The sequence below is a fragment of the Phytophthora sojae genome (assembly GCF_000149755.1).
Source record: "Phytophthora sojae unplaced genomic scaffold PHYSOscaffold_5, whole genome shotgun sequence".
Taxonomy (NCBI): Eukaryota; Oomycota; class Peronosporomycetes; order Peronosporales; family Peronosporaceae; genus Phytophthora; species Phytophthora sojae.
This window is the reverse complement of record NW_009258119.1, coordinates 4130886-4144608: the sequence shown is the minus strand read 5'-3', so window position 1 is coordinate 4144608 and position 13723 is coordinate 4130886. Positions and strand designations below refer to the sequence as shown.

Below are 13723 nucleotides of genomic sequence, written 5' to 3'. Positions count from 1 at the left end.
AACGTGGTTTCGCGGGCTCGTCAACACTGGCTTGTTTGTATAGTTCTTAGTATAGAAGTGTCATGGTTGATTCAGAGATGTCGACATTGACATGTTTATCGAAATTTTAGTATATCATGTCGTTATTGACTTTGATAAGTCAGTATTGAGATTTTTTGACTAGGTTTCAGTATATCAAGCAAACGGTTTGATATATTGCTCCGTTAATCGAATGTAAACTAAACCTAGCATGGGCTCCGGTCGTTCGCCGATCTACGAGGCTCACTGGAGGCTACGACAGGCTGTCCATGTGGGGCGCGGGCGTGCCGTCAGTGGCGAAGTTGTCGATCGCAACGAACGTGCGCTCGGTATCGGGCTTGGCGGGGACTGCAAGCGTACTGTCCAAGTCGATGTAGTAGAGAATCGGCATGCAGCCCGAGTCGGGCTGATCGGTGGCCGCGTGCATGAGATCCGCTCCGGGCCGGACTGGTCCGCGAGCATGCAGTCCATTCTGGGCTTGATCAAAGCCGTGGCCGTGCCGTCCGTATTGGGGGTGCTTTGGGTCCGCAGGCATGGGGTCCGTGTCGAGCAGATCGGGGGCCGCGGTCTGCCATCCGTGCCGTGATGGTCTGGGTCCGCGAGCGTGCTGCTCGCGCAGGGCTGGTCGGGGACCACGGGCGTGCTGAACTAGACGAGGTCGTCGGCATGGCGTTGGTGCCGGGTATGTCGAGGGCCTCGATCGTGGATTGCTTGCCGGGACCATCCGGGACTGCACACAGGCTCACTGAGCCGAGCTTGGGGAGGACACCGAGCGTGCTGTTCGTGCCGGGTATTTCGTGGGCCTTGGCCATGCCGTCCGTGTCGTCCATGTCGGGGGCCTTGGCCATGTCGTCAGTGTCGTCTGTGTCGTCCGTGTCGATGGCCTTGGGCATGCCGTCTGTGTCGTCCGTGGCGTCGGTGCCGGGCATGTCGGCGGCTGTCGGTGTAACAGGGTTACACGCACAAGTGGCTACAGTCACTTGTAACTTGTAACAGATACGACGTTTGTTAGATGTTCGAAAGACTTTCTCGACCTTGGTGTAGACACACCAAAGGCTACATACATTTACGACCACCACGACGGGTGAGCCGCAGCGCTGGTGTCTTGGCCGTCGGAATGCCGCTTGTGTCCGAGCAGGTGAAAGCGCGACTGGCCGGCCGAGACGATCAAGAACGACTACCTATCTATAACTACTCTGTGCCATGTGGCGGAGCAAAAACCGGTGGGCCCTCAGAACCGAAGGTTCCTCGGACCCCCGGGTGAAACCGCTTATCGGACAGTCTATCCCAATCATAGCCATGGGGCTCTCCAGCATGAGCGGGTCGCTGAACTTGATGCAGCTGAGCGCGAACCATGACTGGGCCCCAGTTGTGGCAACGTGGCTTTCTCCTCTTGTGCACCTCGCTTCGCTTGATGGAAATACCGAGTCTTGCTTCTGCTTCGGAGGTGTAGACTGCTTACCACACGCAGCAACACCCACTGGCCTCTGCTCTTCAGCACCTGTTTTCTCGTCCAGTGCAGATTCAGCGCGTAGAGCATTCATTACTTGGGTAGCAGTAGGTACCGGGCTATCTGACCCACCATCCCGCCATACAATGTAATGCTTCGAGAATTGCCGCACCACGCCGCGATGGGTACGAGCGACGTGACCCAAAAGTGTCTCCGCATAGTCATCATTAGTCACGCGCTTGCCATAGTGTAGAAGCTGATGGCGCAGCGACTCCATCTCGCGCAACCACTGATCCATGCTCTTCTCCGATGTATACACATTAGAGAAGAACTCAGCACGAGCGATGATGTAATTGGAGTACTCTCGCTTCGCCTGCTTATCAACGAAGCGGTTCCACATCGCCTGTGCCGTGTCTTCCTGGCATATCATCTCAGCATCCTGCGCGGGCATACCAGACAAAATAGCTTCACGAGCGACGTTATCCTTTGCTGCAAAACTCAGTGCCTGCACGGGATCATTCAGGTCGAAGGTCCCATCGACAACACTCCAGCAATCCATGCGGGTCAAGAAAGTCCGAAGTTGAACAGCATAGAGATCAAAACTTCCCTTCATTCGTGGCGCATTATCCATCTTTACCAGTACTCCTGCGCGAGGGTAGCCATATCCAGCTCCAGGCGGAAATGCACCAAAGTTGAAGCCACCAGAATTGTAGTCACCTCCACTTGCATTTAGGTTAGGCACAATTGGAACTCCGACACCAGTCGCCATGCCTGCACTCGGTATACCACCAGCGACTCCAGCTCCAAAAGCACCTCCAGCACTTGCTGCGACTCTTGGTACAGCACCAGTACCAGGGAGGCCAGCCACAGCACCAGCGAGTCCGGCCACAGCACTAGGGTCAATGCCACCACCGACAGTACTCGTGGCTGCAGTCGTTGCAGGAGCCATGCTACAGGCCACCGTGGTAGTGGCCGTAGATGCCACCATAGATACACCAGTCGTACTTGAACCAACTGAACCAGTAGCCGATCCACCTTGGCCACTTGATGCCGCAGTCGACGTACTCGGCGAGGCCATAGTCCTTCAGAGCTTCGCGAGAGTAGTTTGTAAAGCCCCAGCGATTTGGGCTCATAACCTGAGGGCTTACGCAGTAGGATGTCTGTGCTTCCGGGCACGTAGTGGCGAAGGCCGAGGAGGACTAGACTCGAGAACGCAGAACACGAGCTTCGTTACCCACGGAAAAAATGGGATTGAGGAGGAGAAAACCTCTCGGGTGACAACCCCCTCTTGGTTAAACTATACCACAGAAACCTCAGTATAAACAGGAGCGATACTTCAACTAGAAGCTCCATACTGAGGTACAGTCAACCATTGCAGTTCTGGCGAACAGCGGAGCTCGATCTGCCACTACCAGCTCCGACAGCCGCGAGGAAGGTAGTCGACTCGGCCGTGCTGCACGAGGTACTCAGCCGTGGACCGCGCGAACCCGTTGTGCTGGGCAGTGGTGCGCCAGTCGCCGCCGCTCTGGAAGGAGTCCAAGACGCGGCGGCGTTATTCCGAGGTGTGGCGCTCGAAGGTTGCTTAGGAGGACATCTGTGGGGCTCAGGGAAGAATGAGGAATGAAAGCATGAAGCGACCTTCCTTCCACGCGTCGGTAGGCCATTTCGCGCGCGCGCGAAAGCGTTTCCGTAGCGCGCCTTTGAACGTCAGAATCTCGCCAATTTTAACTACATCGAATGGGGATTAGCCAGCTTTGATTGAGATAATACAGTGGTACTTCTGAGTTTGGATACTTTTTGTGTATCCAAAAAATGGTCATGCCAAATTTGGTCGGAGATTAACCCGAGAATGGACGGCAAAAGGTGTAGACATACATACACAATCGAGGATGTGATTAAAGCACGAGAATTTATAAAGCAGTATGTAAGGCCATGGGTGAAAATGCATCTAGAATCTACAGATAATCATAGCACCGTATCGACAAATGGAGATCAGCTTTTTTATTACAAATATCCTATTTGTGGCCCGAACGATGATTTTGCAACTGATGTTATGGATGATTCGCAGTGGATTCCGTTCGCGCTAGCGATGAACCAGTCACGTAAACGGTACCAGGCGGCTACTGGCAATAGCGAATGCGAAGCAATTAGAATGGTCATACACGGAGAGGGAGGGTCCGGAAAAAGCTGGCTGATAAAACACATCGTGAAAGATCTTCATAATGTATTTGGTGAACACTGGTCATCGCGAAGGAATTCGAAACGCGTTCTTTTGTTAGCTCATCAAGGAACCGCGGCCTTTAATATTAAGGGTAGGACCATTTGTTCAGCGCTAGAGCTTACGTAGTTCACGCGAAGTGCGTTCTCAGTTCCATACAGCCCCTTGGCTACTCTAAAAGGTGGAGGCACGATACTTAAACGCCTGCAAGATCAATACCGGGATGTAGTTATAGAAGAATTTAGTGTTATCTCATGTGGTATGTTGTACTGGATTGATAAACGAATGAGGGAAATATGGCCAAAATGCAGGCATTTGCCGCCACTCTCCCTCTCGTCGCTGGTTTCGTTGCTTTCGTCATACTGTGTTTCCCGCCAAATCAAAACTGCCAGAGTTAATGAATACTTACACGCATCACCTTCTTATTATCAGAGGGTTATATTACACCAGCAATTTGAGTACACTACCCATTGCGCTCGTCGACCTCGAAGTCGAGTTCCGATAGCTTGCTGCTGCGTCTCAGTTATCCGTAAACGCGGGTTCGATCTCAAGCATTACCCGTGTTTTTCCACGCGTGTGGATACTCCTATATTTGTTGCTGGAGCACTGCCGCATTGCCTCCAGCGAGCCATTCTTGCGGCACGCGGATTGTACACTAAGGTACGGTGCCAGTCGCGTGCAATCTGCCAGTTCCGCGCCACTTTAGCTTCAACCAATTAGAATGCCGTAAGTATTTTTAAAGAAACCTATTGGTAAAAAGTTTGTAAGCGCTACCAGCCAGTAAAACCCGCCAAACTGTATACGAACAAGACACATTTCCCAGCAGTTTGAGCTCAGTCTCCTATTTCCTGGTAGTTCGCGGCAGGAACTGCGGTGGACGGCGCCTGATGCCGGCCTGTGGTACGCTGTTGTATGTTATCTCGCCCCGCCGGGCTTGCCCAACACCGGTGCCAGCGCCACTGGAGTAAAAGCTAGCGGCCAGACTCCTGACCGTTTTCTAGATTGTCAGCAGCTCGGTCATACTCTCGTTACTCTCGTCCTCCACCACGTCGGCTGTGATGGGCATGTTTTTGAAGCGCACCTCCCTCTTCGCCATGGTGCGGCCTGGCGCGTCCTCGAAGCGCGTGGGCACGTAGTTCTGCAAGCACACTGCAGCACCTTCGGCCCTAACTGGTCTTCTACCTACCAAACTTTATTGAATTTATTGAATTTAGCACTCTGACAATTAAGGGTGGGCCACGGTGTCGGAAGTGGGAGCGCCAATTGTATTGCAGGTTTCTTTCTTCCGTAATAATCATTGCAATACGACTCCCACCAATAATCAATTAGTTTAGTGGAACAATACAGTAATTATTGTATTGAGCTTGCCTTTTAGCTTGACATTTCTATGTTGATAAAATACCGCCAAATATTGAAGCTTACAAGGCTCAATAATAATCATTGCAATACGCCGATTCTCAATAATCAATTGTTTTAGTGGAGCAATACCGTAATAATTGTTATTGTATTATTTTTTCCGACCCTAATGGTATGTCTTCTCCGGAGAAAAGGCTAGAAGCTAGCGCAAAAAGAATGACAACCGTGTATGAAACCGGAAGAAACCTAGCTCATATTAATCGAGTTAGGTGGTCTGGGAGAACCGGTCTGACACCGGTATCCCATAGTTATCATGAACGCACAGTAAGTCATGCAGTATTTCAAGTAGGATTTGAGGTCAGGATTCGCCGTAGCAATAGGACCTCAGTCAGTCAGTCAGTCCGTCAGTTCGGAATACGCCAAGGAATAGACATTCTTCTCCGTTCTCATCTCTTCGCTCAGGTATTTTATCTGCAAAGACTTTGGATGATATTATATCATCCAAAGTCTTTGCAGATAAAATGCCTAATATCATTGATATTATTCTTGCTTTGTGTGAGACTACATTGCGATCGCAGGGATCCCCCGAGCCCATTTACTGCTGGTGGTGTATTAATACCATTATGCACTACTTGATCCTGTTCTTGTCAAACAACTTCGAAATACGTCGTTACCGATATTAGTTCAGAGCATCCTAATGCTACATGAATACGGTAGGGCCAGCTTTTAATACTTGATAATTGGCAATAACACACTTGGACGAATCGATGTTGTTAGATATTCAGGCGATCATGACAAAATATGTGTGCGACTGCGCCATGTTGTATCAAACAGCGTTCGAATGCTTTTAAGCTACGTCGTCGCTGTACGCCCCGGATTCCTGCGCGAGAGGATGCCCGAGGGAACAGTATCAAAATGAAGGACAAAAACCCGGTGTATCCTACTCCTACACGTGCTAGACCTTATTTTTTTACTTATCAAACTTGAAACAAATTACTGGCTTCATCAGGTTTCCCAGCAAGTTCAGTTGAGCGGTTAGCCTGGCAGCGGTAAATATTCATATGCACGATTTTCTTCTTTTATCGCCACCGGTAAGTTTCCGAACACAACACGGCAAAGGATACTACCTGGGCATCAGCGCACATTTTAGGAAGGAAATTACGTTGATTAGCTAGTTGTTGATAACCATTCTGCTAACTACAGAACAACTAAACTTAAAACTAAATCCGTGACATCCTGATCCGACAAGCACGAGGAGCCCTAACCGTTGAAGTGCCAACTCAATTAACTGCGTTGATGTTCAATTCATCGGAGTGGCGATATATAGACTGGCAACGTCTTTGAAAAGAAGCGATCAAACTTGGTACACTTGGTTGTACAGTGGTGGATTAGGCAGTAGATGCCCAAATATATCGTTTCCCTCTACAGGTATCCGTACAAGCTAGCTTCGAACTGCCACCTGGGTCCCCAATACAAAGTAGTGGATGCATAAAAAAAAGGTTTTCCCAACTTACAACCACCGCCGCCTGAGTAAGTCGCCATTGGCATCCATTGAGAACAAGCTGGTGGTCATCAACGACCCGTTCATGGAACTCGCGTACCTGTTCAAGTGCGACTCGACGCACAGCAAGTTCGACGGCTCGGTGGAGAGAAAAGATTAACTTCATGTACATTTCTGTTGAATTCCACGTACCATACGCGAAACGGATGAATTCGATGTACCTCGGCTAAGTTTCATGTGCATCCGGTACTATCCTGTGGAGATACTTGAACAACAAAATAAAACACCCTTTCACCACTATTACTCAAATGATATTGTAGAGTGATTTTACTAAGCAGCTTCTATTGTGATCCTCACCCCAAATGCCTACTAGGATAGGAAATCGGTCGAGAATTTGGGTAATTTACACTTCATAGTGCTGCACCACTCTATCCTATAGTACTGACGTGTTGGCCGAGTGCAAGGTGCGCCTGCGTACATGTCTTGGGTTCTCGGCGTGCACATATGTCTTCCAGTTTACAGATGCATCGAGAAGGCACGGAGGCAGGCCAACGGATTTGTCCGAGGTTGCTGCTGCCTAAGAATGCTCCATCCCCAAGCTGATATCTAACATTCTTCCATTGCTTCCGTAGCTACTGTACTCCTACCAAATAGCCCACGACCTCAAATAAGACTGTAATGGCCGAGTACGACGACATAGGCATTGTGCTACGTAATATCGTAAGCGGCTTCGTCTGATATAAGCCCAGCAACCTCAAAAGTAGGATGTGATCCGTAAATAAATCTGATACTTAAGTAAATCATAATTAGTCATTGAAATTTATCCATAACTAACCCTTATTTATGAATCTTATCTTGATCCACATGTTCGAGCGCAACCCGTGTGGAACGCGTCGTGCACGAGGTGATCAACGATCAGTTCGGCATCGTGGAGGGCGGTGGACGCAGCGACGGAGATGCAGGTGCGGCAGCTGCCCGTGGACGGCCTGGCCAAGGTCGGGAAGGACCGTCTCCGCCTGCCAGTGCCGAAAGGCAAGCTCAAGAACATGACGTTCCGCGTGCCTCCTTTGTGGGGGTCTATCCATACAATTGATGCCAGTAGAGCAGCTAGAGATGCTGCTCCCTGCGTAAAGCGGAGTTGCACACTATCTGTTAGGAGCGGCATGGCGTCATTGTGTCTGCTTTCGCAAAGTCGACAGCAATGGCATGGCGCCCAGGGCCGCCGATTATGGCATTTATATTTATGATGACAGAATCGGCAAATAAATAATGTCGCTTGCAAGAAAAACCCACTGCAAAAATAATGACATGAGTACCATCCATACATAGATAACGGCGTTGTGTAAGTGCGCAACTTTGTATTAACTTAGTTACGCAGACCATCTACAGTACCTACGTTCCAATAGCTCGCGTTCTGACGCTGGAACAAATTTTGTTCCTGCGTAATCGGGTGCAGTCCGTTGCGCTCGTGCCCAAGCGTGATGCGGGCAACACTGAAGAACCGCTAGACGACATTAGACGGCGGAGGGATACTGCGAAGCAGTTGATACTGCTGCTGGTGCTGAGCGAGACGTCTACGTTTCTGCAAACGCTCCACGAAGGAGCCTTGAGAGTCGTCGTCAGTCGATGGATCCCGCGTCATATTCGCGGCGAACGCCCGAAGTACGGCTTTCTCAGCCCTGGTGAGTCGGTTGGTGTTGCCGAGTAGCACACGCACACAACCCGACTCGAAGTCGGGTCTGTGGACGATGTCCGCTCTTGGCCCTGTTGTAGTACATAATAGTCATTGTGAGTATTCCAATTAGCAAAATCAGATTCCGGTAAGAGCTTACCGAGATAGTTGGCGTAGTCGGGCTTGACGGCAATGAGCCCGTCAAACCACTCGCGCACATCAAGAAGGTCCGCATCCTCCCCTTGAAGTGCCTTTGAGACCGACTCCACGTCCTTGAGCTCTTTGAGAAGGGCACGGAGGCGACGGTTACTGGCTGGGGCGGGGAGAAGATCTGCAATGTCATCGTCGTGGGCATCTAGGTGCTCCAAAAGCTCGAAGTATCGGTGCAGCATGGTGAAAGTAGAGCTCCACCGGGTGTCCTGCCGAATTACCGGTCGGAGCTTCGTTTTGAGTCTGAATTTAAATTGAAAAAAATAATTTGACGCGAATTAGTAAAAATAATAAGTAAAAAGAGTTAGAAAAAATATTTCGCCGAAACAAATAAATCGTACCGGAGTTTAGCAGATTGAGCCAGCGTTCGAAGCTTGGTCATCAGGCTCTGCACATCTGAAAGATCCGCCTCGTGATCTTCGAGTTCTTTCTGCACCGCACGGTTGAGTCAATGCGAGGCGCACCGAATAAGAGGGACACCGACCAAAGTCGCAAGGCGCCTGTTCACGCGGCAGTTGTCGCCCACAATGTAGACACACTGGTCCAGCTGCTTACCAAAGTCGCGCGGGAGCATGTTGGCTAGAAATTCTCTATGTGCCACAGCAGAGAGATCATCGTCTTCCTCTTGGAGGAGAGGCGCCATGCAAAGCAGTGGGGTCATTACCTGACCGTTAACCTCGTAGGGGGCAAAGACCGCGAGGTAGTGCTCGCCCAAGTGGATCCACCCATCCAGGATCAGGCCAAATTGCGGACGAATTTCTGCCGCAATCGACCTCTCGACTGCCAGCGAGACCCCCTCCAGTACGGCACGCAGCGTCTCGATACAGACAGGGTCCAAGTTCGTGTAGCTACAGATAAACAGAAATATGGAATTAAATCGGGATAGTTAATCAGGGTAAATCAAATTGCTTCTAACGTACCGCCGTGTCGTTCGATTCTCGCAAAAGGCAAGCGGGAGGTTGCTCATGACAACCCAGACTAGCCACCCGTAGAGGTTTTGCGAGGAGCGGCGCACGTAGCTCAGCAATGACCCCGTCTCTGCTGTGGTGGCCTCAAGCATCTCGGCCTCGAAGTTCGGATGCTCACGCCTCATGTGCTGCATGAGGTTGGTAAACCCGTTGCGGCGGGTCTGCTTTCGAACCGTGCCGCAGCGACAACGGAAGTACTCAGGGATAACTTCGTCGAAGTCGTCGCGGCACGGTTGGAAAAAGAACCCTGTGACCTGGGCCGGCGTGAACGTTGGGCGCGGCGGGCGGGACACAAAGACCATAGCTGGGAAGACTGAGTTGCTGGGGTGTGGGCTGCTGGGGTTTTTGCAAAATCAACAATGACAACAACAGGCATTTGAACGCCCTTAGAGGCTGCCACCAGCCACTACAACGGTTGGTTTTGAAAGGCTAATAATTTTTTAAGGTAAAACGATGATACTTACTAGGATTTCAGATTTAATAAATATGATATATAGTAGGGTATAAATTGTAGTCATAAATTATGACATTGGGTAGATTCGCTACATAAATTATGATATGTGCTAGGTATTCAGTCCACAATAAATTTATTTATGTTATGATGGCCCATTATTTTTATGGCCATGCTAGTTTCGGCGGCCCTGATGGCGCCCAAGGCTCATGTAGGCTAACGATGGCCGCGGCGGAGTCGCGGCAGACGTTTGATCCATCACCAGAGAACCTGAAATCCAAGTTCCCCGGAATGCTGCAGCAGGGAAGATGGTTGTTAAGACTCGGTTCAACCAGTTGTCCAATATACCTCATCATCATCAATGGCATGGCGCCAGATTTAGAACGACAATCATTTCTCGTAGTGACCACCTGCAGTCTTACAGTTGACACAGCCAGCTGCTTTATTATGGTGTATTGTAGAGCCTCAGACGACAAACACTTTTTAATTTATCGTCTAATTTCAATCCAATCGGATACATGTCCCCGGGGAATATACTTGCATGCGTCCGCGTCAAATGTGCTCGAGTGTTTGTCGTGCAGGAAGTCGTTCGACACCACTGGTCCGCCGTGTTATCGAGGATGCCGGCCAGCTCGCAAGAGTTTCAAGAAGCAAGCTCAGCCCACTCATCGGGTGACGTCTACGGATCGACACCATCAAGCTTGCAGTAGGATAGAGGAAAATAGTGAAACCAATGCGATGACGGTTTGGTATCCGTCGCTGGCAGAAGGCGCTAGTTAGTGTCGCCCGCAGAAGCTACCAGCGGACCCATAGATAGAGATCACTTTGAGATTGACCTCTAAACCAACAACAGAGTCGGTATTTCCATCAAGCGAAGCGAGGTGGAAATTAAGTTTTCCTGCACAAGAGGAGAAAGCCACGTTGCCACAACTGGAGCCCAGTCATGGTTCGCGCTCAGCTGCATCAAGTTCAGCGACCCGCTCATGCTGGAGAGCCCCATGGCTATGGTTAGGATAGACTGTCCGATAAGCGGTTTTCACCCCGGGGTCCGAGGAACCTTCGGTTCTGAGGGCCCACCGGTTTTTGCTCCGCCACATCGCACAGAGTAGTTATAGATAGGTAGTCGTTCTTGATCGTCTCGGCCGGCCAGTCGCGCTTTCACCTGCTCGGACACAAGCGGCATTCCGACGGCCAAGACACCAGCGCTGCGGCTCGACCAATCGCCCGCGCTTCGATTCGACACCCACCACTCCACTCCCTAGGCTGCCTCATCTCGGCTCATTACATGACCCTCACCGAGGCTCGCCTCATTAATCAAGAACGACCACCTTTGCCCCCAACGTGCTTTCGTATCGCAGGAAGGAAACTTCGGTTTGCTTCGTAGCACTACAGCAACTTTAAAATAGTCCTAAGGAATACCCACAGCTAATGTTTTGGGTCACATCCGTGTCTGCTCGGTAGCGCAGATCGTGTTTTTCAATACACTTCCCACTCGGAGATCAGAGCCACCCGTCGGTGATAGCTTAAGCCTGCTTACTGTAGTAGCAGCGAGGCGGGATACGTGAAAGAGAAAAAGGAAAGCATTGTACATGCTGCTCTTGTGCAATAACTTCATTACGTGCGACCCAACCTGTTGTTATTGCCCGACACCAGCCATGTCGGCCTGTCGGCGCGATTCATCCACACGCCTGGTTGGGCATGCGGCTTTTTGCGAAAGACAGGCTATCCGAAGTTCGAACCAACAGAAGCGGCCACTGCAATTGGAAATATGGTTCAAAGGTCGCGTAGTTTACAGTTAAACCTTGGTTTGTTCCAGGCGTGCGGAAATGAACACCTCAATTTTAATATTAAAATAGCTCTGCGAATGCTGCTGGTGGCTAAAGGGAAGAAGAAGAAGATGTGTTCGATTACCGAATTATCTGACTTCTCAATTTATGTGAACTAGGGCGCTACTTACTCGGCAACAGTGCGGAACACCACGCCAGAGCGGGAGGTTAAATGTAGTTGTACATGACGAAGCTTGAATCTACTGTCATGTCTGCTGATAAAGTCGCCAAATTTTGGAGTATCGAAGCCGTTGTAACAACTTGGTTTGATCTTCGGAGTTTGATACTCTTAGGAGACGTCGATAGTTGGAGCTGAATGTGCTGTAAATGCTTGACATCGCTGTTTCAAGGGGTTCTGGTCCTCCATCCTCGAAACAAACTTTGTTCCTCTCAGTCCATTGGCGGTGAAATGCTGCGCATCTCACTATATTCCATAGGCAAAGCACTGCCTCTCTGCGGTGGGACCTTGCTGACCGAATTTCCTGCTTGTGCGGGAGTACCATGGAAGTCCAACTGATGCCTCCTTCGAAAAAGATACTCCGGTCCTTCCAGAGGGCTTTCCAGATTTCGTTTGAGTGGCGGCACTCGAAGAAAAGGTGCTGCGCAGCCGTAGTAAGGGCACTGCTGAACATTTGGTATTTGGTGCGCTAGAAACCAGAATCGAGATCTCACAGGCAACAGCCGATATGCAATTCTCATTTGCTGCACCGGTAGGAGTACTTGCCGTTGTTTCTTGCAAAACTGGACAAATTTGGTGACATCAGAGGCACTTGTACCTTGTACGTCACGACAGATAGGATGCTCGTCACGTTCTTGAGATTTGGGGCGGAAAAGTAGTTTTAGGGTCGAACGTTGAAGGAATGGGAACAAGGTTGTCTTGTTAGACTTTTTCACACCCACTTTGAAGTGAATCCGTCTGTAGACCTCGTGAATCCAGAGCCACCCACTGCGATTTCAACCCGATGAAATATTTGTGTGAGTTCGTTATAAAGCCCACGAAGCCAGCTCCGTTGCTGTTCGAAGCTGCAGGTATTCTCATTAGGGTCGAGTGTTTTTGAAAGAAAGGTTTCGTTACTTGGCCAGCCGCAGAAAGCATCGTAGATATCCAGCAGACACGTTAGCAACTTCAATTACGCATTCAAAGATGGAATTACGGCAATCAAAGTTGGACCAGAGGTCCAAGATCTCCATGGCTACGTAAGCTGGCGTGCTGTGCTCGCGCCAAAAAGCAAGGGCGCGTGGTTTGGCGCGCACTATAGCCGACGGGAGCTCACTTCGCAATTCGCCTTCTTCTTCGCAGATGTCCCTCCAAGGCCGCGTTACTCGCTACACCGTCCTCGAGAAGCAGTGTCCTAAAATCCCGCATTAAGTGAGACTTGGCTCTGGATCGCTACGCAATCTACGATCGCTCGCGTGAGCCAGACAGCAACGGTGAGATCCTCTCCATTTCGGAACGCCAGATGCACATCCTGGAGCGCGCCGCGACCGCTAACATGAACGTGATGACCCCAGCGCTGGTGGCCAGCATGGAGCTGCACTGTCGCGACTTCGTCACCAAGGCGGCGAACAACGAGGACATGGTGTACGGCATGTAACAGACCAGTAGTAGCAGCCTACTGTACGAATTTGATTGCCGTAATTCCATCTTTGAATGCGTAATTGAAGTTGCTAACTAGAAATTTGCAATATGAATTTTGCGACTTTCGGATTTGATTGCACGTTGGTACGAAGTAGGCCGCACAAAGGTGTAGTTAATCAACGTAATTTCCTTCCTCGAAAACCTTGGACCGACTACCAACCAGCGCATGTATGAAGGCGATTTGGGTCTACATGTAACTCGCAGTTAAAAAACAAACCGGAAAAAAATAACAGTCTTGCGGGGAAGGTTTTTGGATGAATTGGAACGAGGTTCGCACGCATTTCGTAAGAACCACCCTAGGTGAGTTTGTTATCAGACGACATTAAGCAATATTCACACGACACTAGGAGTCTTGCGCTACACAAGTTGCACAAGCCAGTCATTGTGCAACGTTACTGGAAGGTGCAAAGCAAT

General features: G+C 50.0%; 4 protein-coding genes across 4 annotated transcripts; 1 reads left to right on the top strand and 3 right to left on the bottom strand.

The window, feature by feature from the left end:
* Positions 1 to 271: 271 nt before the first annotated feature.
* On the bottom strand, positions 272 to 947 carry PHYSODRAFT_260719 (hypothetical protein; the record flags this gene model as incomplete). Its single annotated transcript, XM_009531083.1, has 2 exons — positions 272 to 661; positions 765 to 947. The coding sequence occupies 2 exons, from the start codon at positions 945 to 947 to the stop codon at positions 272 to 274; spliced, it is 573 nt and encodes a 190-aa protein (XP_009529378.1).
* A 519-nt stretch (positions 948 to 1466) lies between these two features.
* PHYSODRAFT_392374 (hypothetical protein) lies at positions 1467 to 1964 on the bottom strand (the record flags this gene model as incomplete). The annotated part of the gene is made up of 1 exon (XM_009531082.1): positions 1467 to 1964. A coding segment is annotated over one exon (498 nt), but the record flags the coding sequence as incomplete, so codon positions are not given.
* Positions 1965 to 8047: 6083 nt separating this feature from the next.
* On the bottom strand, positions 8048 to 9695 carry PHYSODRAFT_260684 (hypothetical protein; the record flags this gene model as incomplete). The annotated part of the gene is made up of 5 exons (XM_009531081.1): positions 8048 to 8307; positions 8376 to 8672; positions 8771 to 8855; positions 8910 to 9273; positions 9346 to 9695. The coding sequence occupies 5 exons, from the start codon at positions 9693 to 9695 to the stop codon at positions 8048 to 8050; spliced, it is 1356 nt and encodes a 451-aa protein (XP_009529376.1).
* Positions 9696 to 12970: 3275 nt separating this feature from the next.
* Positions 12971 to 13265, top strand: PHYSODRAFT_333854 (hypothetical protein; the record flags this gene model as incomplete). The annotated part of the gene is made up of 2 exons (XM_009531080.1): positions 12971 to 13019; positions 13093 to 13265. The coding sequence occupies 2 exons, from the start codon at positions 12971 to 12973 to the stop codon at positions 13263 to 13265; spliced, it is 222 nt and encodes a 73-aa protein (XP_009529375.1).
* Between the last annotated feature and the right edge of the window lie 458 nt (positions 13266 to 13723).